Below are 27,495 nucleotides of genomic sequence, written 5' to 3'. Positions count from 1 at the left end.
TTAGTTTGAAGATTTTGCACTGTCTGTGGTAATCCAACTGAATTACAATCTCATTTCACAACTCAATACTCCGCGGAGATTAGATTTGTATCTTCGCCTAGCTGCGTAATGTCACCTCTAGTGACATAATATGTCAGATTGGTTGACATTTAACTTCAGTGATTAAATGTTGCTATTTCCACATATTCTAATGAGACCATATGGTTTCATTACATTTCCATCACAGTGTTCTATTTTGTGGTGAGGTGGTGTGTGATGGCAGCACATGGCTCGTATAGACAGTTAGACAACGCCAATGGCAAACAAACAAGCGGAAAGATGTGGCGCCAATATGCTGGAATGGTTGTCTGTTTCTTCCTCTCAGCCACCTGTGAGCTTTGTGGGCATGTCATTTTACAGACTGAGGCTGGTCGGTAGCCATCTGACTATGCTGGCTCATGCCTGCAGGCAGTGAGAGTCTGCGTGTGTGTGTGTACGTGTGTGTGTGTGTGTGTGTGTGTGTGTGTGTGTGTGTGTGTGTGTGTGTGTGTGTGTGTGTGTGTGTGTGTGTGTGTGTGTGTGTGTGTGTGTGTGTGTGTATGTATGTGTGTGTGTGTGTGTGTGTGTGTGTGTGTATGAGTGTGCCTTTGTGCCTGCATGCCTGTATGTGTGTGTGTGTGTGTGTGTGCGTGTGTGCGTGTGTGTGTGTGTGTGTGTGTGTGTGTGTGTGTGTGTGTGTGTGTGTGTGTGTGTGTGTGTGTGTGTGTACGTGTGGTCCCCAATCCTCCCATTGAACAGACAGCTCCAAAGTGTCCAAAGTACTGAAGAATTCACTAATGGCCCTGTCCTCATATTGTATCGCCATCTGCTCCCAGCAAGCCTTCAGAGGAAACATCACATCACCACTCAGTGTGAAACAAAGAAATTGTTGCTCTGTTTAGCATTCAATTCCGCTCCGCATCACCATATGACGTTTGACGTTTGGCTGTTCAGTGTCCAGAAGTTGTTTTTTTTTCGAGAGAGAAAGCTTGTATGTACAGTATAGAGAAGTTTTGAATGAGAAGTTAAGTGATTTCCGTTTGGTTTTGAAACATTGTGTTTTGGTTGTAAGGATTTCCACAAATGTTCACGTTCTTATCAGGGATCGTTTTTTGTAACAAAGCTATTTGGTTTATTAATCAAACATCACAACTATTTTGTCTGGCAGACCTGCCAGCCAACACTTTATTCAGAGAAACAAGATAAACCTTTCCTTTGATTCAAGTTCACTATTGACTTACCCCAGCTAGCCTTAAACTCTAAATGTAACTGTCAGAACAGAACAGGGCTGTTAGTGATCTGTGTATTTGTACAGTATTTACATATTCAATAGAAATACATGTTGGGCACACCACAAGGAATTGGCATTGTTTAGTCAGGGGAAATGTGAGCACTGATCAGCAAGCTTTGTCCTTTGTTGATGGAAAGAGGTTTAGGGAGGAGGTGTAAGGAGAAGATGAAGGCAGGAGCAATAGGGGTGGCCCCATGACACAGATGTCTGCAGTGGTGCATATCTAAGCATGGTTCCTAAAGGGGCTTTACACCGGTTGCAACAAATGTCTAATTTCCTGGATTGTCAAGCTGTGATGCATTAAAACTGGCAGTGAATAGGGCAGACAAACCTATCTCATCACAATAGGATTTATGCATATCCCATCTGACTTAAATACCAATACATGCATACATGGCATGACTGCCAAGTGCCAACTCAGTGCGTTTGCATTCTGACACACTATTTACCATACTTTGTTTAGTCTGCATGATCATTTAGCCTTCTTATTTACCCTTAATGGCAGTGTCAGACAGAGTTAGTTACATGTTTTAAGATCCACTATTTGTAAATTTCCTGGACAGGCTGTTTTCTAGATAGACTATAGATCAACTGACCTGTCTGCAGAGAGGGAAGGTTCGATAATTTCATCTAATTCAATCTAATGAGTATGTTAAAATAATGTGTTGTTTCAGGACGGTTTGATTAATGCAGTGTAATTTAAACCTGCGTCCCTCCATCACCTCTGGTGGTAATTAGCCTCTAGATTAGGTACGGGGGGGGGGGGGGGGGGGGGGGGGTAAGAGAGAGAGGAGTGAGGGGTAGAGGGTGGGAGAGAAGGATAAAAAGAGAGGGAGTCAGAGCACGAGAGACAGAGAGAAAGACAGCCTGCCTGGGGTACAGAGACAGCATGTGAAATTGAATGGCACCGGGCGGGCTAGCTGAACAGAACAGGATCACGGTGACTAGCCAAATGTGTCATCAGGAAGGGAAGATTGATCTCTCAAAGTGTAACTGCTAAATGAGCCGCAATGGGCTGCAAACTATTGGTAATAGATCCCTTTACGTTCTTGACATTGGATGGAGGGCACGAGGAATGACGGGAGAAGAAGATCAATGTGACAAGTGATGAAACAGATGAATAGGGAAAGGATCGAAGTGCAGTAAACATACCTTCTCTTCGCTAATGATAATTTTAAACGATAGAAGCGATGAGGACATATGCATTGTAACCATTGTCTCTAGATTCATTCTCCCATTAATCCAATTACTCTGCTCAAGATTTCTCTGCTCAAGACTGTCTTAGACAGTGGAGCTTTTTACATTTCTTTTTGAGGAAAGTCAATTTGTATGGAGATTGTGGGGGGCCAAAATCCAGCTTAAAAGACTGTCATTACAGCTACTTGTTCCTGTGTTTGGGAAACCAGTCAAAGGTATAATTTCCATACTAATGTCACCACCATTGTTGTTGTTTTTGTTGCCGAGCTGAGGAGCATTGCGCAGCATGATAAAACATTTTTTGCAGTACAATGACATGTTCATTGTTTGCAGTCACTTCTTTGTTGTGGTAATATCGCATACGGACGTGGCAGTTTCAGCATTAAGGATTCCAGCTTTAAGTGTTGCACCAATATCTGTATTCATGCTCCATTAAATGAATTAGCAGTTTGAACTTTTTAATCATGCAATCGTTTCTCCTTATTGCATAATTGATCCAGCCAATGCGACGGCTGCCAAGCAACAAACAAGTTGCTTTCAAAATATTGTATATTATGCAATAATTTAAAGTGACTTCCTGTATAGAGGATATTGAATTTGAAGTAACTTCATGATTACATTATGTTTTTTTGTATATAACGCTCTATATCCATTTTCAAAAACGTTTTTAAATGAGCTTTTATTTTAAACAACTTTAAAGAACTTATGAAAGAGATAGGTGTGTTTTTTCAATCATGGCACCAGGTAATTTAAATGTAAAATGTAAATGTTTTACATACTGATCTCGCATTACAAAAAAGGTGCTATCTAGAACCTTAAAGGGTTTGTCGTGTAAATTCTACACAGGGACAAGTTAATCTTAAGTGAATCATGGTTTATTATCAGCACTCTAGAGAGGTACCAACCAACTCGATGCACCAAGTACACATGTTGATCAGGAGCTCTACCCGGGGCAGTCCTGTTAGTTCTCTTATATATAGACAAATTATATTTGCAGGATTTAGCCTTATTCATCATTCATAATTAATTCATCATTAAAGTTTGCTTCCTTCATGTGACCGACCAATACTGGGTCATGCATGTGACAGACCAATACCTCACAAGGCTTCTTCTCTAAGCTGAGACCTTGAAACTGAGATATCCCTTTCTCAAAACAAGGTTTTGGGCATACTGCCAAATTGCAGATACTGATAGTGAGGATTCGTTCAATCAGTTACTTGCATGAACACAGAAATCGGTTATTAGAAAAGCACATGAATAGAATATAGAAATCGGTTATTAGAAAAGCACAAACTTAAACATTTCCATCACAGGTTCTTTGGCTGTCCCCATAGGAGGACCCTTTGAAGAACCCTTGATTCCAGGTAGAACTTTTTGGGGTTCCATGTAGAACCCTTTTGACAGAGGGTTCTACATGGAACCCAAAAGGGTTCTCCTATGCAAATGCTACATATTGTATCCATCCAGCTAACTTGACACAACCTTGAGAGGCATTGAAATCAACATGGGCTAGCATCCCTGTAGAACGCTTTCAGCACCTTGTAGTCCATGCCCCGACGAAATGTCTACAATGTTCTACATGGAACCCAAAAAACATTTACATTTGACATTTTAGTTGTTTAGCAGATGCTCTTATCCAGAGAAAAAGGGTGTTAAATAAATAATAGATAGCTAGTTGAGACAACCTCATTATCACAGTCAAATATACAGTGTATGAACATTCTATTACAGCTAAACAATTGATATACATTTGAATACACCTAAAATCAATGAATAAAAAAACCGGAGAACAGTTATATTTTACACACACATGAAGGTACCAGCAAGCAATCATTTCTGGGGAAAAAACACAAATATAAAGGGATCGGAAGACAGGCATAATAGGGGTTTTTATTGACCCAAATTACAGTGTAAAGTCACGGGGACAAAGACCAGGCAAACACGTGTACAAAACACCGGGTTGAAACCCAAACAAAAGAGCGAGGAGTACCTCGAATAAATACACCGAGGCGAGACCCATAACATACACGCATACAATGATTCCACACGGGACGAAACCCATACTCATCTGCACAATACAAGTGGCACGAAAGCCAAAACAACACAGCACAGGTACTCACACAACCAACAGATATTGTAACAATAATCCTACAGGACAATGGTGAACAAAGGGCACACTTATACAATTACTAAGAGGGGGGGGGGGGGAGCAGTGTGTTTGTGGTCTGGCTGAAGAAAAATGTGATTAATGTTTACGCTTTTAAAGGATCGGTCACACTTTGCCCATTGGTGTTTATCATTCCTTAGAAAACCACTGCATACACAAAAGTATAGTTTTGTGTTTAAGCGACTCTGGAACCAGTGCCATGAAAAAGTATTTGTCCACTTTCTGATTATCTCAATCCCAATTGAGATGTCCTGGCAAGACTTGGAACGAGCAGTTCATGCTTTAAAACAGTTCTGCATGGACCAAAATTCCTCCACGTCAACATGAGAGACAGATCAACAACTGCAGGAAGCGTTTGGTTGGAGTCATTGAAGCTAAAGTTGGCACAACCAGTTATTGAGTGTAAGGGGGAAATGGCTTTTTCACACTCGGGCATTGGGTGTTGCATAACTTTGTTTATGAAATAAATGAAATAAGTATGTAATTGTTGTGTTATTTGTTCACTCAGGTTCCCTTTATCTAAAATTAGGTTTTGGTTGAAGATTTGAAAACATTCAGTATCAAAAATATGCAAAAGTAGAGAAAATTAGACAGGGGCAAATATGTGTTCACAGCACTGTACTTCTCTACCTAGTAATTACATAGGCAGTATAACTTCAATAACAAACATTACCTGTCAAAAGTTTGGACACACCTACTGCTTTTCCTTCACTCTGCGGTCCAACTCATCCCAACTCATCTCATTTGGGTTGAGGTCAGTGCGCACGCATGTCCCACGCCAGTCGCCCTTTATAAATCACAATAAACTCAAAATTTGCCACGCCCATGGTTGCCCATAAATAGTCAGTGAAACGCCCCTAATTAATATTCACCCACACTGACTGCATGACGACAATGGCGGCAAATCCCGACAGAATGGCAAAAAAAAAAATTTCACCCAGTGTAAAATGGAAGTTCTTGAAGGGAAGGTTGAAACAAGAAAAAATATATTGTTTGGTGGACACAGTGTGGGAATTCCAAATTCCAAAAAGGCGTTAGAGTGGCAACATGTGGCGGACGCTGTGAATGCTGCTGGCTCAAAAGGTCGGACCCTCTCAGAAAGAAAAGAAAAAGACGTGGTCAAAAGGCGCATAGCCTTACACAGACAAAGTGTTTGTGCCACTGGGACACCGGAGCTCAACCCCCTTGATGAGTGACTTGCCAGTATTATAGGGGAATCTCTCCTGAGTGGAGTAGTGACGGAGGTGGAGGGGGACACATGCATGATGCACCGGATGATCCAGGTATGTAATAAGTATTTCCTCATTTGAAAAGAGTATAAATCAAATGCATACAAGTTGTGTTTAACCTGTCTGGGAACGGGGTTCCGCCAACAGCCAACGAAATTGCAGGGCGCCAAATACAAATCAACAGAAATCTCATAAATTAAATTTCTCAAACATACAAGTATTAGGCACCATTTTAAAGATAAAATTCTCGTTAATCCAGCCACAGTGTCTGATTTTAAAAATGCTTTACTCTGAAAGCTCCACAAACAATTATGTTTGGTCACCACCAAGTCACAGAAAAACCCAGCCATTTTTCCAGCCAAAGAGAGGAGTCACAAAAAGCACAAATAGAGATAAAATTAATCACTAACCTTTGATGATCTTCATCAGATGACACTCATAGGACTTCAATCTTACACAATACGTGTATGTTTTGTTCGATAAAGTGCATATTTATATCCACAAATCTAATTTTACATTGGCGTGTTATGTTCAGTAGTTCCAAAACATGCAGTGATTTTGCAGAGAGCCACATCAATTTACAGAAATAATCATTATAAATGTTGATGAAAATTCAAGTGTTATGCATGGAACTTTAGATAAACTTCTCCTTAATGCAACCGCTGTGTCAGAATTTTTTTTAAACTTACGGAAAAAGCATACCATGCAATAATCTGAGTACGAAGCTCAGAGCCCAAACCAGAAATATCCCCCATGTTGCGCAGTCAAGAAATAGCATTATAAATATTCACTTACCTTTGATGATCTTCATCAGAATGCACTCCCAGGAATCCCAGTTCCACAATAAATGTTTGATTTGTTCGATAAAGTACCTCCTTTTGTTAGGCCATTGGTAAACAAATTGAAATGTGCATGCAACTTCCAGCGGAAAGGTCGGATGAAAATTCCAAAAAGTTATATTTACTGGTCGTAAAAACATATCAAACGATGTATAGAATCAACATCTAGGATGTTTTTATCATAAATGTTCAATAATGCTCCAACCGGAGAATTCCATTGTCTGTAGAAAAGCAATGGAACGGGAACTACCTCTCATGTGAATGCGCGTGACTGAGCTCGTAGCTGCTGGCAGACTTCCGACTCATTCCCCTCTCATTCAGCCCCCCTTCATAGTAGAAGCATCAAACAGTGTTCTAAAGATGGTGACTGATCTAGTGGAAGCATTAGGAAGTGCAACATAACCAATATCCCAATGTATCTTCAATAGGGGCTGAGTTGAAAAACTACAAACCTCAGATTTCCCACTTCCTGTTTGGATTTTTTCTCAGGTTTTTGCCTGCCATATGAGTTCTGTTATATTCACAGACATCATTCAAACAGTTTTAGAAACTTCAGAGTGTTTCCTATCCAATACTACTAATAATATGCATATATTAGCATCTGGGACTGAGTAGAAGGCAGTTTACTCTGGGCATGCTTTTAATCCAAAAGTGAAAATTGCTGCCCCCTATCCCAATGAAGTTACATTTATTACACAAACAATTGTGACATTTTTAGTAGCTGTGTGTTCCAGCGGGGTCGGTGGTACTGCAGCTGAGCAGGAGCTGAGTGCGCCCAGGCCCGGCGTCTCCACTGCACCTCGTGCATCACAAAACCTCCACGGCCGCGTCCTCACAGATGCAGTCCTGCAAACGCAGAGACACCATCAATGCTTTTAACGAGGTTGCCAAGGGGTTGAAGTGGGACAGGCACGGCTTAGTTTCTGCGGGTGCTTCTCTGTAAAGATGGGCCTACTACAGCACAGAGATCCACGAGAACAGCTCTTGCTAATAATAATAAGCCACTTATCATCATTGGCCAGTAAATCTTGCTGGTCTCTGAAAATTCGCTCTCTCCGAATTTTTCCATTCGCCAAGTCTTCCAACAGTGCCAAAGCAGCCATTGTGCGTCATTACGCATTGTAATTGCATGCCTTTTTTAACCCCACCCATTTGATTGTCTAAGCTACCCAGAACCTTCAGGTGTGGTAATTACCCTGATTGTAACTCACTAAATTGTAAATGACAGGGCCATTATCACATTGACAGTTCTGCGCAACCAACATGTGATAACAATATATGAAACTGTGCACTCTTATCTGCCCGACTGAGGCATCGAAAACGGCATCAGTTTAACGTAATATGTCTTGCTGTTCACCTTATTATTTATGAGAATAAATGTCATAACATGCAAGTATTGTTTAATAATTACAGATCCAATTAAATATGAATCCCGATTAAACTGTACAACATATTTGAGGGGTTCTTTTGCAAAAACAGATATCTCCGTTTGTACTTGTTATCCTAAATCATGCTTTTTGTGTGTGGTTTTTTTTGTGTGCACTCCAGGGATTTTTTCGATTTATTTTTACACAATGGTATCAATTTTAAAGCGTTTCTCGAGTTTCATCCTTCTGCCATCGGTGTCGCAGTTTCTCAGTTCTCCAGGTTATGTGCATACATATGGGTCAAAGTGTCCGAGGAGGGCCGCACAGTCTCCCGTCAAGTTTGTTTTTATAAATCCCAACGTTTGCTTAGAAAGTGGCGTAAGCCTTCTTTTGTGCCTACGCAATGTTTATAAATGAGACATCATCTGATGCAGCACTCCATCACTCTCCTTGGTCAAGTAGCCCATACACAGTCTGGAGGTGTGTTTTAGGTCATTGTCCTGTTGAAAAACAAATAATAGTCTCTCTAAGGGCAAACCAGATGTGTCATGGTTCCACCTGTCATCAGAGGGCGGCAGACACCATCCTAGAGACATTAACAACACTCAGATGTGTCCAATTTACTCATTACGATTTCCCTGTTAAAAGAGGTGTTTTCTGTTGTCATTTGTTTACCCTGTGCGTTCGTTTCCTGCGGCTACCTTTGCTCAGTAAAGTATGATTTTCATCCTTAACCACTGATTCCTCGTCTGGTCTCTTCTCTGCGCCTGGGTCCAACGTTACCACGTCACAAGATGAGATGGTGTATCGCTGCAGAATGTTGTGGTAGACTTGCTGGTTAAGTGTGCCTTGAATTCAAAATAAATCACAGACGGTGTCACCAAGAAAGAACACCCACACCACCACACCTCCTCCTCCATGCTTCACGTTGGGAACCACACATGCAGAGATCATCCGTTCACCTACTCTGCATCCCACAAAGACACGGCGGTTGGAACCAAAAATCGCAAATTTGGACTCACACCAAGGACGATTTCCACTGGTCTATTGTCCATTGCTTGTGTTTCTTGGACCAAGCAAGACTCTTCTTCTTATTAGTGTGCTTTAGTAGTGGTTTCTTTGCAGCAATTCGACCATGAAGGCCTGATTCACGCAGTCTCCTCTGAACAGTTGATGCTGAGATGTGTCTGTTACTTGAACTCTGTGAAGCATTTATTCAGGCTTCAATCTGAGGTGCAGTTAAAACTCTAAGGAACTTATCTTCTGCAGCAGACGTAACTCTGGGTCTTTCTTTCCTGTGGCGGTCCTCATAAGAGCAAGTTTCATCACAGAGACTGAAGTTTTTTTTTTGCGACTGCACTTGAAGAAACTGATGGACTGTTGTTTCTCTTTGCTTATTTGAGCTGTTCTTGCCATAATATGGACTTGGTCTTTTACCAAATAGGGCTATCTTCTGTATACCACACCTACCTTGTGAAAACACAACTGATTGGCTCAAAAGCATTAAGAAGGAAATAAATTCCACAAATTACCTTTTAAGAAGGCACACCTGCTAATTGAAATGCATTCCAGGTGACTACCTCGTGAAGCTGGTTGAGAGTGTCAAGAGTGTGCAAAGCTGTCATCAAGGCAAAGGTTGGCTACTTTGAAGAATCTGAAATATAAAATATGTTTCAATTTCCTGAACACTTTTTTTGTTACTACATGTACCGAATGTGTTATCTCATAGTTTTGATGTCTTCACTATTATTCTACAATGTAGAAAATAGTAAAAAACAAATAAAGAAAAACCCTTGAATGAGTAGGTGTCCAAACTTTTGATTGATTTACTCTAGGTGTTTTTATTTTGAAAAGTTCTCTCAAATAAACTCAATGATGGATAACAACACCCCAGAATGTCACTGTGTTCCCTTGTATTAGTGCCTTACAGGGTCAAAGGTTAATAAAGGTCTGGACATGATCACTGGCTGAAAGTAATAGAAGCTATCCAAAGGTCAACAACTACAACAACAACCATTGTATTTGTCAAATGTGATGTTAGCTGAGAACCAAAGAGAATTGGATCCATGCAGAGTCTAAGGTTCCAGGTATATGCTAAATCAATTCTGCTCTGACTGCTATTGTGCAGGGCAGTCATTGTTACTTTGTCATACAAACAAACCAAAACCTTTTACCTACACACAATTAGGCCGGAGAACGAGGCAAGGGTTAGGAGGGGTTAGGAAGGTTAGGAGGGTTAGGTCATGTTGCAGAGAGAGAGAGAGAGAGAGTGAGATGAAGAGAGAGAGAGAGATTTGTTTAGATCAGTTTGTGATCCCATACTGTATATTAACAATTAAGGTATCTTATCTGAAACGCTGAACGTCCCACAGCCAAAAACAAAACTCATAACACACACTGGCACTCAGCACTGCTGTTTTAAAGGTGTTTCAGTCCATGCCAAGGGAAATAATATTAAGTACCATGATTGTGAAATCCACTCTGAATTTTTTAAATGAGCCCAATAAATTATTCATGTGTTCTTAGTGGAGGAATTATTTTGGAGGATCATGACTCTGACTGACTGTGTGTGTGTGTGAGTGTGTTTGTGTGTTGATAAATGCTTGATAGACTGCTGTTGTGGAGGGGAAAAGACCTGACCTACAGAATGGAAGGTTGCACTCCTCATGAAGGTTTGTTCATTTAAGGTTTACATTGATTTGACTCCTGTTAAGTTAGCCTACAGTGCTTTGCATCCTAAAATATTGAAATATTAAGGATTTATTGGCGTTCCTAATACTCAATGATACGAGTCCTTTTTCCAATAGCTACAGAGGTGTACAACATGAAAATGACCTGAGAAAGTACTGGGAAAGTCAGAAAGCGTTTTGTTCTCTAGGCTATTATTTGTAGTGTTTCTATATTGGCTATGTTTATTGAAACCAGGAGCCAAATGTTCCAAGGCAGATTACTAAATACTAAACTAGTTTGTGCTCTTGAGAATGAGTCTCTAAGCTACCAAACAACAACACTATTCGACATCTGACTTGGAGGATGAGTTTTTACAAAGAAACGGTTTCACTCTGGGATGGTTAAGACACAGCGAAGTGGAGCAGCTCCTTTTGAACCGATTCTGCTGAGGTCGTCTCTCTTCTCTTGGTTTTTTTCCTACACAAATAATTCATTTGTTGTGAAAGCAGATGAACGTATAGTGACTTTTGCTTTTATGGGGCGAGGTGTCCTGCCCACTATCTCTGCGGGGGGCAAGGAATTAAGCTCCTAATAAAACAATCATGAAGGTACCACAGAATATATCCTGCCGTTATGGTAATATGCTTTCCTCTGGTTCACCCTCAAATGTAGGTGATGCAATGCATCTTGTTTTCTTGGAAAGTGAGATGTGAACTACAGGAGTAAAGTATGTAAGGAATAGATATTTGGTTCAATAGTAGCCCTTTATCAATATTAACTTGCACTCAGGATCTCGGGGGCGACAGGTAGCCTAGTGGTTAGAGTGTTGGGCCGGCATTGAAACCCCGAGCTGTCAAGGTAAAAATCTGTAGTTCTGCCCCTGGATAAGGCAGTTAACCCATGGTTCCCCAGTAGGCTGTCATTGTAAATAAGATTTTGTTCTTAACTGACTTGCTTAGTTAAATTAAAATACTTCTCATGGTCTTGTTTCTATGTTTGTTAGGATAGCCAACATCAATAACTCTGTGAAGACCCACAGCCATTCTTTTGAATGGGAGTCCCAGTGCTGAATGTTGCCCTAAAGTCATAAGGGCTGAGCTCCTCTTGAAAATTGCACTCAATTGTGCCAAAGTGGGAAATGCACTTTCAGAGAGTAGAGGATTTTCTATTCCAAACACCAAACATACCCCTCCCCCCCATTGGGGGATAGCTGCAGCTTAATATAGTTTAATTCTGCCTGACTAATTCTTCATCACAAAATATTTATTCAACTCCCATGTGGACAGACTGTCATTTGGAGTTTTTTAACTGTGTGACACTGCTTGAGTCTTTGTTCTGTTATTTATCTGATCTTTACCAGTAGATATTATTGATGATAAAAAAGCAGGGTGTGCAATATGATAAAAAACACGAGATCATAAGAGGCCACTTTCATGACAGAACAATGATCCCTGTGAAGTACTGTACTGTAATTGAGGATCCAGTAATACATTAGACTGAGTCACCTCCATTCAGTATAAACTGTAGTATACAATAAATATGTGATGCAGAAAATGCAGACGGAATCACGGAATCCAGACATTTTGAACAATACATACATTATTATTTTTTACTTAGTAGAAAATGTATTAATTGAGCTTATTAGAAAAGTAGTTATTAATTGCACTAGTTTATCATAATTAATGAAAATAATGCGTCAGGGATTTGTATTTCCTGCAACTTCCTGAAGAAGTAAGAGCATGATGGAAATGCGCTTGTTTATGTTGTAGCCAGTTAGCTACAACACAAAGGCTTTACCAAAAACCGTCCGAGTTAAATGTTTACTGCAAAGTAGACCTACCTGGCAAAATGATATCATGATGATTTTTATCTATCGAGTGGGCAAACTCTGCCATCACATGTGCAATAGCCTACAAAACACTGCTAGCCAAACACAAAAGTCTCTGCACACTTTACTTAAAGTGGAAACTCTTTAGACCCTCCAAAAAAGTGGACCTCTGATGTGGTTTAAGCATTGTTGAGGACTTAGAACATCAAATTTGGTTTTGCTTAAAAAAATATATATATATATATATACGAGAAAATGAAATGTGGCAACAAACAATTACCGGAATTTGGCAAAAAACAAAAGTGATTTTATATGACCCTAACCATGAATTGAATTACGTTTCTAAATTGTTGTTCACCAAACCATTTAACATTCCCTTTCAGCTTGTTCTAATGTAAAAACGTGGCTTGCCTTTGCTCTAGTTATTGTGAAGGTCTGAAATCTTTAGCGAAGCACATCACTTCTCCTAGTGATCACAGACTGTGAGTCTGACAGGCAGAAGGAGGTGGTGAACTTGTCAACGTTCTCAGCAAAGCTTCCTTTTTAGGAGCAGAAGACTTAAACATGCCTGTAGGGTCTGTTTGTATGAGCCCGTGCAGTTATTTCTAGCAAATCTATTTCAGAAACTAACCAAAGTAATATGTTTGTTCAACTTTGACAAATTATCGTTATAATATCACAGACAATTTGTAATTTTTCGGAAAGTCATTTCAACCACATAGTTTATTTACACATTTAATTATTTACAGTATAGTCTATTTACATAGTTTGATGATACTCAAGTTGAGGAGTAGGCTGTTGCGTAAAATGTTTGATTACCAATGTAATTGTCAATGTACAATTCTGACATGTATTGTTGTGGTGTTATACTGTGTTTTGGTAAAGTGCAGGTGTTCTAAATTGTTGATCTCCAATAGGGGATAAGTACATTAGGGTGTCTAGTTTGAGAAACAGACGCCTCAGAAGTCCTCAACTGGCAGCTTCATTAAATAGTACCAGCAAAACACCAGTCTCAACGTCAACAGCGAAGAGGCGACTCCAGGATGCGGGCCTTCTAGGCAGAGTTCCTCTGTCCAGTGTCTATGTTCTTTTGCCCATCTTAATCTTTTTTTTTATTGACCAGTCTGAGATATGGCTTTTTCTGCCTAGAAGGCCAGCATCCCGGAGTCGCCTCTTCACTGTTGATGTTGAGACTGGTGTTTTGCGGATAGGATTTAATGAAGCTGCCAGTTGAGGACTTGTGAAGCATCTGTTTCTCAAACTAGACACTCTAATGTACTTGTCCTCTTGCTCAGTTGTGCACAGTTGTCCTTCCTCTCCCCTTCTCTTCCTATTCTGGCTAGAGCCAGTTTGCACTGCTCTGTGAAGGGAGGAGTACACATCGTTGTATGAGATCTTCAGTTTTCTGGCAATTTCTTGCATGGAATAGCCTTCATTTCTCAGATGGATGAGTTTCAGAGTTCTTTGTTTCTGTTTATTTTGAGCCTGAAATCGAACCCACAAATGCTGATGCTCCAGAAACTCAACTAGTCTAAAGAAGACCAGTTTTTATTGCTTCTTTGATCACCACAACAGTTTTCAGCTGTGCTAACATAATTGCAAAAGGTTTTATTTATTAATTTTTTATTTCACCTTTATTTAACCAGGTAGGCCAGTTGAGAACAAGTTCTCATTTACAACTGCGACCTGGCCAAGATAATGCATTGCGACAAAAACAACAACACAGAGTTACACACGGAATAAACAAACGTACAGTCAATAACACAATAGGAAAAATCTATATACAGTGTGTGCAAATGAGGTAAGATTAGGGAGGTAAGGCAATAAATAGGCTGTAGTGGCGAAGTAATTACAATTTAGCAATTAAACACTGGAGTGATAGATGTGCAGAAGATGAATGTGCAAGTAGAGATACTGGGGTGCAAAGGAGCAAAAAAAATCTAATAAATAACAATATGGGGATGAGGTAGTTGGACGGGCTATTTACAGATGGGCTATGTACAGGTGCAGTGATCTGTGAGCTGCTCTGACAGCTGATGCTTAAAGTTAGTGAGGGAGATATGAGTCTCCAGCTTTAGTGAAATTTTCAATTCGTTTCAGAGTTTACTAATGATCAATTAGCCTTTTAAAATTATAAACTTGCATTTGCTAACACAAAGTGCCATTGGAACACAGGAGTGATGGTTGCTTATAATGGGCCTGTAAAGGCATTCAGAGGTGGAAGAAGGATCGGACCAAAGCGCAGTGTGGTAAGTGTTCATGATGATTTATTCAAAACGAACTGAACACTGAAATACAAAACAATAAACGATGTGAACAAAACGAAAACCGAAACAGTACCATGTGGCCCAAACACTCACACGGAAACAAACACCCACAAACCAAAAGTGAAACCCAGGCTACCTACGTAAGTATGATTCTCAATCAGGGACAATGATTGACAGCTGCGTCTGATTGAGAACCATACTAGGCCGAACTCAAAACCCCAACATAGAAAAACACACATAGACTGCCCACCCAACTCACGCCCTGACCATACTCAAACAAAGACAAAACAAAGGAACTAAGGTCAGAACGTGACAGGGCCTCTTTACGCCATGTAGATATTCCATAAAAATATGCCGTTTCCAGCTACAATAGTCATTTACAACATTAACAATGACTATGCTGTATTTCTGATAAATTGGATGTTATTTTAATGGACAAAAAATGTGCTTTTCTTTCAAAAACAAGGACATTTCTAAGTGACCCCAAACTTTTGAACAGTAGTGTATGTACAAAATGTACAGAGCTCTCTGTTTAGGCTGCCTTCCTGTGACATTATTAGAATTCAATTCTAAAACAGAGTATCAGATTTCACCCAAAACAACATCAATTCAATATTGACAATATAAATGGATCAAGTCATTAAAAATCGAAAATATCAAATTCTGAAAATACACACATTTTGAAGTTGTGCCAAAGTCCTTTTAGGGAGTGTCAGTTTAAAAGCAGCTGTCATACCGAGGTATATTTATTTTTGGAGAGAAAAGGATCGAAGACGAAACAAAGTCTAAAACACATACACAAACAGCTTCTCTGGAGGCTTAGCTGAGCAGCAGAAAAGATGCTGTCAGAGGTTTAAGTTCCTGACAGCCAAGAAACATCTTCAAAACAAGAATAGACTGATGAGTTTCAGAAGAAAGTTCTTTGTTTCTGGCCATTTTGAGCCTGTAATCGAACCCACAAATGCTGATGCTCCAGATACTCAACTAGTCTAAAGAAGGCCAGTTTTATTGCTTCTTTAATCAGAACAACAGTTTAAAGCTGTGTTACCATAATTGCAAAAGGGTTTTCTAATGATCAATTAGCTTTTTAAAATGATAAACTTGGATTAGCTAACACAACCTGCCATTGGAACACAGGAGTGATGGTTGCTGATAATGGGCCTCTGCATGCTTATGTAGATATTCCATTAAAAATGAGCCGTTTCCAGCTACAACAGTCATTTACAACAATAACAATGTCTACTCTGTATTTCTGATCAGTTTGATGTTATTTTAATGGACAAAAAGTTAGCTTTCTTTCAACACAAGGACATTTCTAAGTGACCCCAAACTTTTGAACAGTAGTGTATATAAATGTTTTTGTAGCTGTTTTTTAATTATATGACATTGTTGATTGGATAAAAAGTATCTGGTTGTTTTTACCCATGGCATTGCAGGACTGATGGCAGGTTGACTTGTCTGGTTTGGCTAGCACCGGCTGCTTTTTGAGCAATGAGACCAGACTTCCTGATGGAATTCATCTGGCATTACCATCATCTGGCATCACCATCCTCAACCATGATCTAACTCAGTTTAGGAGCCTGAGATCGCTGATCTACTGAGGGAGTTCTGCTTTAGCTTACGACAATGCAGTCCAGTCCTTTGTTTTGTTATGTGTTATACAGTGCATTTGGAAAATATTCAGACCCCTTGACTTATTCCACATTTTGTTACGTTACAGCCTTATTCTAAAATGGATTAAATTGTTTTTTTTTACCCCCTCATCAATCTACATACAATGTGCCATAATGGCAAAGCAAAAACAGGTTTTTCATTTTTTTTGCAAAACAATTAAATAATAAATGACTAAAATATCACATTTACATAAGTACTCAGATCCTTTACCGAGTACTTTGTTGAAGCACCTGTAGCAGTGATTTCAGCCTCAGGTTTCATTGGGTATGACGCGACAAGCTTGGCACACCTGTATTTGGGGAGTTTCTCCCATTCTCTGCAGATCCTCTCAAGCTCTGGCAGGTTGAATGGGGAGCGTCGCTGCACAGCTATTTTCAGGTCTATCCAGAGATGTTCGATCGGGTTCAGGTCCGGGCTCTGGCTGGGCCACTCAAGGACACTCAAGGACATTCAGAGACTTGCCCCGAAGCCACTCCTGCATTGTCTTGTCCTGTTAGAAGGTGAACCTTTGCCTCAGTCTGAGGTCCTGAGCGCTCTGGTTTTCATCAAGGATCTCTCTGTACCGATCCTGACTAGTCTCCCAGTCCCAGCCGCTGAAAAACATCCCCATAGCATGATGCAGTCACCAGCATATTTCACCGTAGGGATGGTGCCAGTTTTCCTCCAGACGTGACGCTTCGCATTTAGGCCAAAGAGTTCAATCTTGGTTTCATCAGACCAGAGAATCTTTTGTTTCTCATGGTCTGAGAGTCTTTGGGTGCCTTTTGGCAAACTCCAATTGGGCTGTCATGTGCTATTTACTGAGGAGTGGCTTCCATCTGGCCATTCCACCATAAAGGCCTGATTGGTGGAGTGCTGCAGAGATGTCCTTCTGGAAGGTTCTACCATCTCCACGGAGGAACTCTAGAGCTCTGTCAGTGACCATCAGTTTCATGATCACCTCCCTGACCAAGGCCCTTCTCCCCCGATTACTCAGTTTAGCCGGGGGGCCAGCTCTAGGAAGAGTCTTGGTGGTTCCAAACTTCCATTTAAGAATGATGGAGGCCACTGTGTTCTTCGCGACCTTCAATGCTGCAGATTGTGCCTCGACACAATCCTGTATTGGAGCTCTACTATCAACTGTGGGACCTTATATAGACAGGTGTGTGCCTTTCCAAATCATGTCCAATCAGTTGAATTTACCACAGGTGGGCTCCAATCAAGTTATAGAAACACCTCAAGGATGATCAGTGGAAACAGGATGCCCCTGAGCTCAATTTCGAGTCTCATAGCAAAGGGTCTGAATTTTTATGTAAATAAGGTATTTATGTTTTTTATTTTCCCTTCAAAACTCAGTAGGTATGGGTTTTGTTCTATTTTTATCATCTTCTTTTATAATTTGTCTTCACCAACGGTCATAATGTAATGTCCATCCTTTTCTCATCTTCTCTCTCCCTCTCTTTTTTCCCAGGCCTCCCGTTAACCAGGTCAACTCCCATTGACCACAGCTTAACAAGCGACCTTATTGGTTAAAACTTCAGAGTAAACCAACCTATTCTCTTATACATTAACAAAATATTTATTCAAAAGAAATGCATTAACAACATTACAATTCGGGAGCAATTCAATCACTTTTAAAATGTTATACCAATTAATTTTAACAAACAAACTCAATACTTGGTTCTAACAAGGGTATTACATTAGAACAATGTGGACTACAAACAGGTTAAATATTTAGCAAAGATGGGATAGGTCTACATTTTGTACATTTTTTTTTTCTGTAAACTGTTTAACAAACTATAATGGCCTAACATTGGAATCAGAGTTGATTCCAAAGCAATACATAAGACCGTAAATACACAACTTCAAACAGCATATTTAGCCATGGCGCACGTCCTGATTGGCCAATGGGGGGCCAAGTTTCAACACACCCACAACTTGTTAATTCATCAAAACCCAGCTTTTTCACTCCACTGCCAGCAACAGTGCCGATAACTGTGCTTTTGAAAAGAGCAAAAAATATTTCTGGCACACCTGACACACCTGCCCAGCTCTTAGATTGACCACTGCATCACAGCGCTAGCTGTCCCACTAGAGATTTCTGGGTTCGAGTCCAGGCTTGAACCCAGAGCACTTTTGACCCAGCGTCGGTCAGGTTAGGGGAATGATTGCCCAGCCGGGATGCTTTTATTTCTTTCATTACATTCCTAGTGGGTTAGAAGTGTACATTCGCACGCCAGTGACTCCTGCGGGTGCAGTGCATGCTCACACGGTAACCAGGTGCATGGTGTTTCCTCTGACACATTGGTGTGGCTGGCGTCCGGGTTAAGTGGGCATTGTGTCAAGAAGCAGTGTGACTTGGTTTGGGTTGTGGACGCATGGCACTCGACTTTTGCCTCTCCCGAGTCCGTACAGGAGTTGCAGTGATGAGACAAGTACGTAACTACCAATTGGATACCATGAAAACGGGGTAAAAAATTTGTAACCCTCATTGTACATCATGCCTGTTTTAAGTCTGGTTTTGGGGTGGGGCTCTGTTAGAGCATGATGGGAGGGGGGTGATTTAATCTGCTAGGGAATCCGTGTGTGTTCCGTCTGTTATTTGTATAATCATAAAAAATGTCACATTTCTACAATGGTGGAATAGCTCTGTGGTAATGTTGCTCTGTGATATATTTGCTGCAGACTATTAGGTTAGATCAAATTTAGATACATTGCAATAAGAAAAGAACGCTGAGGCATTGTTTTACGTTCAAAACCTATTCATAAGTATTGCTTTAGTGAACATAATAGCTGTGTAGCCCCGTCAGGATATAATAAATTAACCCATTCTGTGTGATTTAATTACAGACTGATTCTAGACTTCTTTTTAAAAAAGTCAGGAAAAATACTTTGTGCTGAAAAGTCAGAAGTTTACATACACTTAGGTTGGAGTCATTAAAACTCGTTTCTCAACCACTCCACACATTTCTTGTTAACAAACTATAGTTTTGGCAAGTCGTTTAGGAAATCTACTTGATGCATAACACAAGTAATTTTTCCAACAATTGTTTACAGACAGATAATTTCACTTATAATTCAATGTATCACAATTCCAGTGGGTCAGAAGTTTACATACACTAAGTTGACTGTGCCTTTTAACAGCTTGGAAAATTCTAGAAATGTCATGTCTTTAGAAGCTTCTGATAGGCTAACTGACGTCATTTGAGTCAATTGGGGGTGTACCTTTGCTTGACATGGGAAAATCTAAATTAATCAGCCAAGACCTCAGAAAAAGAATTGTAGACCTCCACAAGTCTGGTTCATCGTTGGGAGCAATATCCAAACGCCTGAAGGTACCACGTTCATCTCTACAAACAATAGTACACAAGTATAAACACCATGGGACCACACAGCCATCATGCCACTCAGGAAGGAGAAGCATTCTGTCTCCTAGAGATGAACGTACTTTGGTGCGAAAAGTGCAAATCACTCCCAGAACAGCAAAGGACCTTGTGAAGATGCTGAAGGAGACCGGTGCAAGAGTATCTATGTCCACAGTAAAACAAGTCCTATCGACATAACCTGAAAGGCCACTCAGCAAGGAAGAAGCCACTGCTCCACAACCACCATAATAAAAGCCAGACTATGGTTTGCGACTGCACATGGGGACAAAGATCGTACTTCTTGGAGAAATGTCCTCTGGTCTGATGAAACAAAAATAGAACTGTTTGGCCATGATTACCATTGATGTTTGGAGGAAAAATGGGAAGGCTTGCAAGCCGAAGATCACCTTCCCAACCGTGAAGCACGGGGATGGCAGCATCATGTTGTGGGGGTGCTTTGCTGCAGAGGGACTGGTGCACTTGAGGAGGAGGGGGTGGAAGAAAGGAAGAAAAATTGTGGATGTATTGAAGCAACATCTCAAGACATCAATCAGGAAGTTAAAGCTTGGTCGCAAATGGGTCTTTCAAATGTAGAATGACCCCAAGCATACTTCCAAAGTTGTGTCAACATTGCTTACAGACAAGAAAGAAGGTATTGAAGTGGCCATCACAAAGCCCTGATCGCAATCCTAAAGAAAATTTGTGTGCAGAACTGAAAAAGCGTGTGCGAGCAAGGAGGCCAACAATACCTTTGTCAGGAGGAAGGGGCCAAAATCCACCCAACTTTTTGTGGGAAGCTTGTGGAAGGCTACACAAAACATTTGACCACAATTTAAAGGCAATGCTACCAAATACTAATTGAGTGCATGAGGTCTTGGTTGATTTCTTTTGATTTTCCCATGATGTCAAGCACAGAGGCACTGAGTTTAAATGTAGGCCTTGAAACACATCCACAGGTACACCTCCAATTGGCTCAAATGATGTCAATTAGCCTATCAGAAGCTTCTAAAGTCATGACATCATTTTTCATAATTTTCCAAGCTGTTCAAAGGCACAGTCAACTTAGTGTATGTAAACTTCTGACCCACTGGAATTGTGATACAGTGAATTATAAGTGAAATAATCTGTCTGTAAACAATTGTTGGAAAAATTACTTGTGTCATGAACAAAGTAGATGTCGTAACCGACTTGCCAAAACTATAGTTTGTATACCAGAAATTTGTGGAGTGGTTGATGCACTTATATTGGAGTCATTAAAACTTGTTTATGTATACTTCCAACTTCAAATGTACGTGGGAACTCCTTCAAGACTGTTGGAAAAGCATTCCAGGTGCTGGATGAGAGAATGCCTAGAGTGTGCAAAGCTGTCATCAAGGCTAAGGGTGGCTACATTGAGGAATCTCAAATATAAAATATACCTTAATTTGTTTAACACTTTGTTGGTTACTACATGATTCCATATGTGTTATTTCATAGTTTTGATGTCTTCACTATTATTCTACAATGTAGAACATTTAAAAAATAAAGAAAAACGAGTAGGTGTGCAAACTTTTGACTGGAACTGTATATCGAGTTGAAGTCGGATGTATACATACACCTTACACGGAACCCAAACCGGCTGCGCGCGTGCGCCATCGTGCGCTATCGTGCATACATTTATTTTGTCCCCCTACACCAAACACGATCACGACACGCAGGTTAAAATATCAAAAAAAACTCTGAACCAATGACATTAATTTGGGGACAGGTCGAAAAGCATTAAACATGTATGGCAATTTAGCTAGTTAGCTAATTAGTCCTATTTAGCTAGCTTGCTGTTGCTAGCTAATTTGTCCTGGGATATAAACATTGAGTTGTTATTTTACCTGAAATGCACAAGGTCCTCTACTCCGACAATAAATCCACACATAAAACAGCCAACTGAATCGTTTCTAGTCATCTCTCCTCTTTCCAGGCTTTTTCATCTTTGAACTTATATGGTGATTGGCATCTACACTTTCATAGTATTACCACGACGACCGGCAAAACATTTCGTCTTTCAATCACCCACGTGGGTATAACCAATGAGGAGATGGCACGTCGGTACCTGCTTCTATAAACCAATGAGGAGTTGGGAGAGGCAGGACTTGCAGCGCGATCTGCGTCAGAAATAGGAATGACTTCTATTTTAGCCCTTGGCATCGCAGACGCTCATTGGCGCGCACGAGCAGAGTGGGTGTAACAGTTGAATAACATGGATTTCTACATTTATTTTGCGACGCTTGCGAATGCGACGTGTCCGGTCTGGTCAGCATGGTAGCCAAAGCTGTCACATCTGCTCCTGCTAAGCCCTCTGGTGTTTATCCGGTGTCTTCTTGACCTGCAGTTACTCCCCCTGTACTCTCTCTCTCACCCTCTGTGTGATTGTGTAGATGGAGTCAGAGCAGATCCCTACCAGCTGCAACTCGTCCCATAATCAAGACCTCTACAAATACTCAGTCCTGCCACTCCCTCAGCCAGATTGTAATCTCTGCTCAGTCAGTTCATGATTCTAGCCTTTTATGATTATTCAGGATTCTGTTACTCTGCTGTGCCTGTTTCCCTGCCTGACATAGCTTATCCTCTCATTGCAGTTTACCTCTCTGGCTCCTGTCTCCCATTCCACATCACATCACCCAACTACCTAGTTTTGGAATACTCAATACCACTACCTTGGATTCCCCTCAGGACTTGTTTACCCTGTTCTAACCTAGCTATCTCCAACCTCATTCTCCACATCTGTTTTTTCTGCAACTCATCCAAGCTTCCCCAAATCTGACTCCATATCTCCCTGTGTAACAGTAAATATTTTGGTTCGTTAATCCCTGCTTCCTCATCTGAGTATGCTCTTGGGTTCCCCTGTCGCTCCGCCTAACAGAAGCTCAGTTTTTCACAATTCCTGACATTTAATCCTAGAAATTGGTAGCACATTCTTAAAATAAAGTGGTGATCCTAACTGACCTAAGACAGGGAATTTTTACTAGGATTAAATGTCAGGAATTTTGAAAAACTGTGCTTCTGTTAGGCGGAGCGACAGGGGAACCCAAGAGCATACTCAGGTAAGGCTTGGCTAAGGTGTATGTAAACGTCTGACTTCAACTGTATGCTGAGCACTTGTTGGCTGCTTTTCCTTCACTCTGCGGTCCAACTCATCCCAAACCATCTCAATTGGGTTGAGTTCGGGTGATTGAGGAGGCCAGGTCATCTGATGCAGCACTCCATCTCTTTCCTTATTGGTCAAATAGCCCTTACACAGCCTGGAGGTGTGTTGGGTCATTGTCCTAAGGGCAAACCAGATGGGACGGCGTATCGCTGCAGACTGCTGTGATAGCCATTCTGATTAAGTGTGCCTTGAATTCTAAATAAATCACTGAGTGTCACCAGTAAAGCACCCCCACATCATCACACCTCCTCCTCCATTCTTCACTGTGGGAAACAAATATGCAGAGATCATCCGTTCACCTACTCTACATGTTTCCGTAGGGGCGACAGGTAGCCTAGTGGTTAGAGTGTCAGGCCAGTAACCGAAAGATTGCTGGATCTAATCCTCGAACTGACTAGGTAAAAATATGTTGTTCTTCCCCTGAACAAGGCAGTTAACAAACTGTTCCCCGGTAGGCTGTCATTGTAAATATGATCTTGTCCTTAAATGACTTGCCTAGTTAAATAAAGGTTACACACTTATGTGAAGTTTTGATATCTTCATTATTATTCTACAATGTATAAAATAGTAAAAATAAAGAAAAATCAGTCCAAACATTTGACTGGTACTGTACCTATTTTTTTCTTCTTCACATATTCAGAATGATATATTATCCTCTTGCTGGGATGATAAAAGTGGAGCATGGATCCGTAGGGAAAGTCAATAGAGGGAAATCTTGGGTGTTAACCACGAAGCACCAACTCTAAAGAAAACATGCACGGTGTATGTTTGACAAGACTGGAGCAATGCTGGGTTGAACATGTGGGGATGGTAAACGTGTACCACCAACACAATAATCTAGTTACAGACAGTCATGTATGGACCAATACACTTTTGTGTTTTTTTTTTTTTTGTCATGGGAAAGATAGCTTAACTTTACTAGTTCTCATAAGCCTACTGTGTCTTCATGACCAAATCAAGACTATTATTTTGGAACCCATCATTTTCTCTTCTCATTTACAGGTACAAAAGCTGAGTTGGTGAGATGTCCGCCGAATCACATGCAGTGCATCGGCTCCAAAAGGTGCATTCACTTCAATAAGCTTTGCGATGGAGCGAGAGATTGTGAGGACGGATATGATGAAGGAGTACACTGTCGAGGTGAGTGTGTCGTTGAGTGAAACTATGGTGGATATAATCATTAACTACATTCATCAATCGGACTCCATTATTATGTGAATAAATGCAAGAGGCACTGTACATCTATGGAGGATCTAGCCTTACCTCACCTCTCAGTATGACTATAATGAACATGTGTCTATTTTGCACCGATATGCAATTATCAAGAGACAGATACAGATAGCTATTCCTGGTTAACAATGTTCTAGTATTCATTTATCGTGTCAAGCAGGGATGTCAAGGTGGAAACCGAAGCATATACGTGTAGTGTATATATGTGTTTACCAATATACCTACTAATTACTCAGTAAAACGAGGAATGCATTTACTCAATTCAACTAAAGGGATGCATTAGTCACAAAATAATTTGCGCTCAAACAATTCCAGTGTATATGAAATACATGATACATTACAAAGTAGATGACTGTCAGCTAAATGAGACTTAATGTGGTTACATATATCTTCGGTTCAAAACAATCTCTAAGAGAAAAGTCTATGTTTGATACACTAAGGAGCTTACTAACAAGTTCTCAAAGTAGGAACGAATTCACTGACTTAAAAAAAAAAAGATTCAGGCAGAAACTCACACCCAACCTGAATGAACATTTCTTGCACTTTGCTAGTTAAAACAATGTGCAGGAAAACACACCAAGATTCTAATCGAATCCACTAAATTAAAATGATAAGAGCACACCCGTGTTACTCCTGTTTTAACTATCTGCCGTCAGCATAACACAGTGTCCCTGTAACAATAAATCCAGAACAGTTACAGTACAATAGAATATTTCAGAATTCGTAGCTCTTTATGAACTCTTGAAACAATCCAAACATGACAATTTATACTGAACAAAATTATAAATGCAACATGTAAAGTTTCGGTCTCATGTTTCATGAGCTGAAATAAAAGATCCCAGAAATAATCCATACACACAAAAAATGTCATTTCTCTAATTTGTTTACATCCCTGTTACATCCCTGTTAGTGAGCATTTCTCCTTTTCCAAGATAATCCATCCACCTGACAGGTGTGGCATATCACGAAGCCGCTTATCTCAGCATGATCATTACACAGGTGCACCTTGTGCTGGGGATAATAAAAGGCCACTCTAAAATGTGGAGTTTTGTCACGCAACACATTGCCACAGATGTCTCAAATTTTGAGGTAGTGTGCAATTGGCATGCCAACTGCAGGAATATCCACCAGAGCGGTTTCCAGAGAATTTAATGTTAATTTACTCCTCCAACGTCGTTTTATAGAATTTGGCAGTACGTCCAACTGGCCTGACAACCGCAGACAATGTGTAACCATGCCAGCCCAGGACCTCCACATCCGTTTTCTTCACCTGCGGGATCATCTGAGACTGGACAGCTGATAAACTGTGGGTTTGCACAACCAAAGAATTTCTGCACAAACTTTCAGAAACCGTCTCAGGGAAGCTCATCTGCGTTCTCGGCGTCCTTACCAGGGTCTTGACCTGACTAGTTCGGCATCGTAACCGACTTCGGTGGGCAAGTGTGCACTTCACGGATGAATCCCGGTTCCAACTGTACCGTGTATGGCGTTGTGTGATGTCAATGTGATGTCAACGTGAACAGGGTGTCCCATGGTGGCGGTGGGGTTATGGTATGGGAAGCCTATGGACAACGAACACAATTGCATTTCGTCAATGGCAATTTGAATGCACAGAGATCCCGTGACGAGATCCTGAGGCCCATTGGCATGCCATTCACCCGCCTCCATCACCTCATGTTTTAGCATGATAATACACAGCCCAATGTCGCAAGGATCTGTATACAATTCCTGGAAACCTGAAAATGTCCCAGTTCTTCCATGGCCTGCATACTCACCAGACATGTTTGGGATGCTTTAGATCAACGTGTATGACAGCGTGTTCCAGTTCCCTCCAATATCCAGCAACTTCACACATCCCTTGAAGAGGAGTGGGACAACATTCCACAGGCCTCAATCAGCAGCCCGATCATCGACACCTTAATTGGGGAGGACCGGCTCATAGTAATGGCTGAAACAAAATGTGGAATGGTATCGAACACATCAAACACATGGTTTCTATGTGTTCAATATCATTCCATTTACTCCATTTCAGCCATTATTATGAGCCGTCTTCCTCTCAGCAGCCTCCCGTGGAGTCATCATGCTGGGCCTCAGCGCCTGCAAGTCACTAGTCACGAGTGTCACCTTCTCAAATGTTTCCACAACAGTGTTCCCCCTGTGGATACTCTGCATTGTAGAAAACAATCAGAGGAACCAGAGAAATATGTGGAGAGAGGTAATTAGACCTTAAACTCTCAACAAGATGGTCACCATCTGCTGGGCCTGCATGAACTTCTTGTCCATGGTCGTTAGAGACTTGGTGCTCTCCTCATAGAAGGTATCCTCCCACCAGGGTGCAACGTCAGTCTCCAGGAGTGCCCTGCCTAGAATGGTCAGCTATGTGGAATCCTCCATCACCTCCATCAGAAAGTGTGTGACTTAGCTGGACAGGTCAGGCCCCATCATCGGAGTTTGTTTCACAGTTGATGACACATCACTGTTTGTGAAGACTTGGAAAGCATTCCAAATAGCAATACAGTGAATGTACACACATTAACATGACATCCTACTCTGCAATGTATGACAAATACAGATTACGAAATAAATGTCTCATGACAACAACAATAAGTTGTGAATAAAGTTTCACCGTCATTAGTATGAAAACTAGCCATCAAAATGATCCCGTCAACTACTTGATTCAAACAGAGGATGAATTAGTTGCCTAATAGTAAACTGGGTGGTGCAGTGGTCAAAAGTCCACTCCGGTCACCCGAGTTATAGACTGTTTTCTCTGCTACCGCACGGCAAGCCAAGTCTAGGACCAAAAGGCTCCTCAACAACTTCTACCCCCAAGCCATAAGACTGCTGAACAATTAATAAAATCGCCACCGGACTATTTACATTGACCCCCCCCCCCCCCCCCCCTTTTGTACACTGCTGCTACTCACTGTTTATTATCTATGCATAGTCACTTCACACCCAGCTAAATGTATAAATTACCTCAACTAACCTGTACATACACTGACTCGGCACCGATGCCCCTTGTATGTAGCCTCGTTATTGGTATTCTTATTGTGTTACTTTTTATTATTACTTTTTATTTTAGTCTACTTGGTAAATATTTTCTTAACTCTCCTTGAACTGCACTGTTGGTTAAGGGCTTGTAAGTAAGCATTTCATGGTGAAGTCTACATTTATTGTATTCGGCGCATGT

At 40.8% G+C, this 27,495-nt stretch overlaps 1 protein-coding gene across 1 annotated transcript in view; it reads left to right on the top strand.

The window, feature by feature from the left end:
- The window catches only part of LOC139373262 (low-density lipoprotein receptor-related protein 1B-like), a 201,461-nt gene that overhangs the window by 17,326 nt on the left and 156,640 nt on the right, over positions 1–27,495 (top strand). The window contains exon 2 of the mRNA XM_071113574.1: positions 24,075–24,212. Within this exon, the coding sequence (XP_070969675.1) occupies positions 24,075–24,212 (138 nt within the window). The remainder of the gene's footprint in view (positions 1–24,074; positions 24,213–27,495) is intronic.

Source organism: Oncorhynchus clarkii, chromosome 18 (assembly GCF_045791955.1).
Source record: "Oncorhynchus clarkii lewisi isolate Uvic-CL-2024 chromosome 18, UVic_Ocla_1.0, whole genome shotgun sequence".
Taxonomy (NCBI): domain Eukaryota; kingdom Metazoa; phylum Chordata; class Actinopteri; order Salmoniformes; family Salmonidae; genus Oncorhynchus; species Oncorhynchus clarkii.
This window is presented reverse-complemented; position numbering and strand designations above follow the sequence as displayed.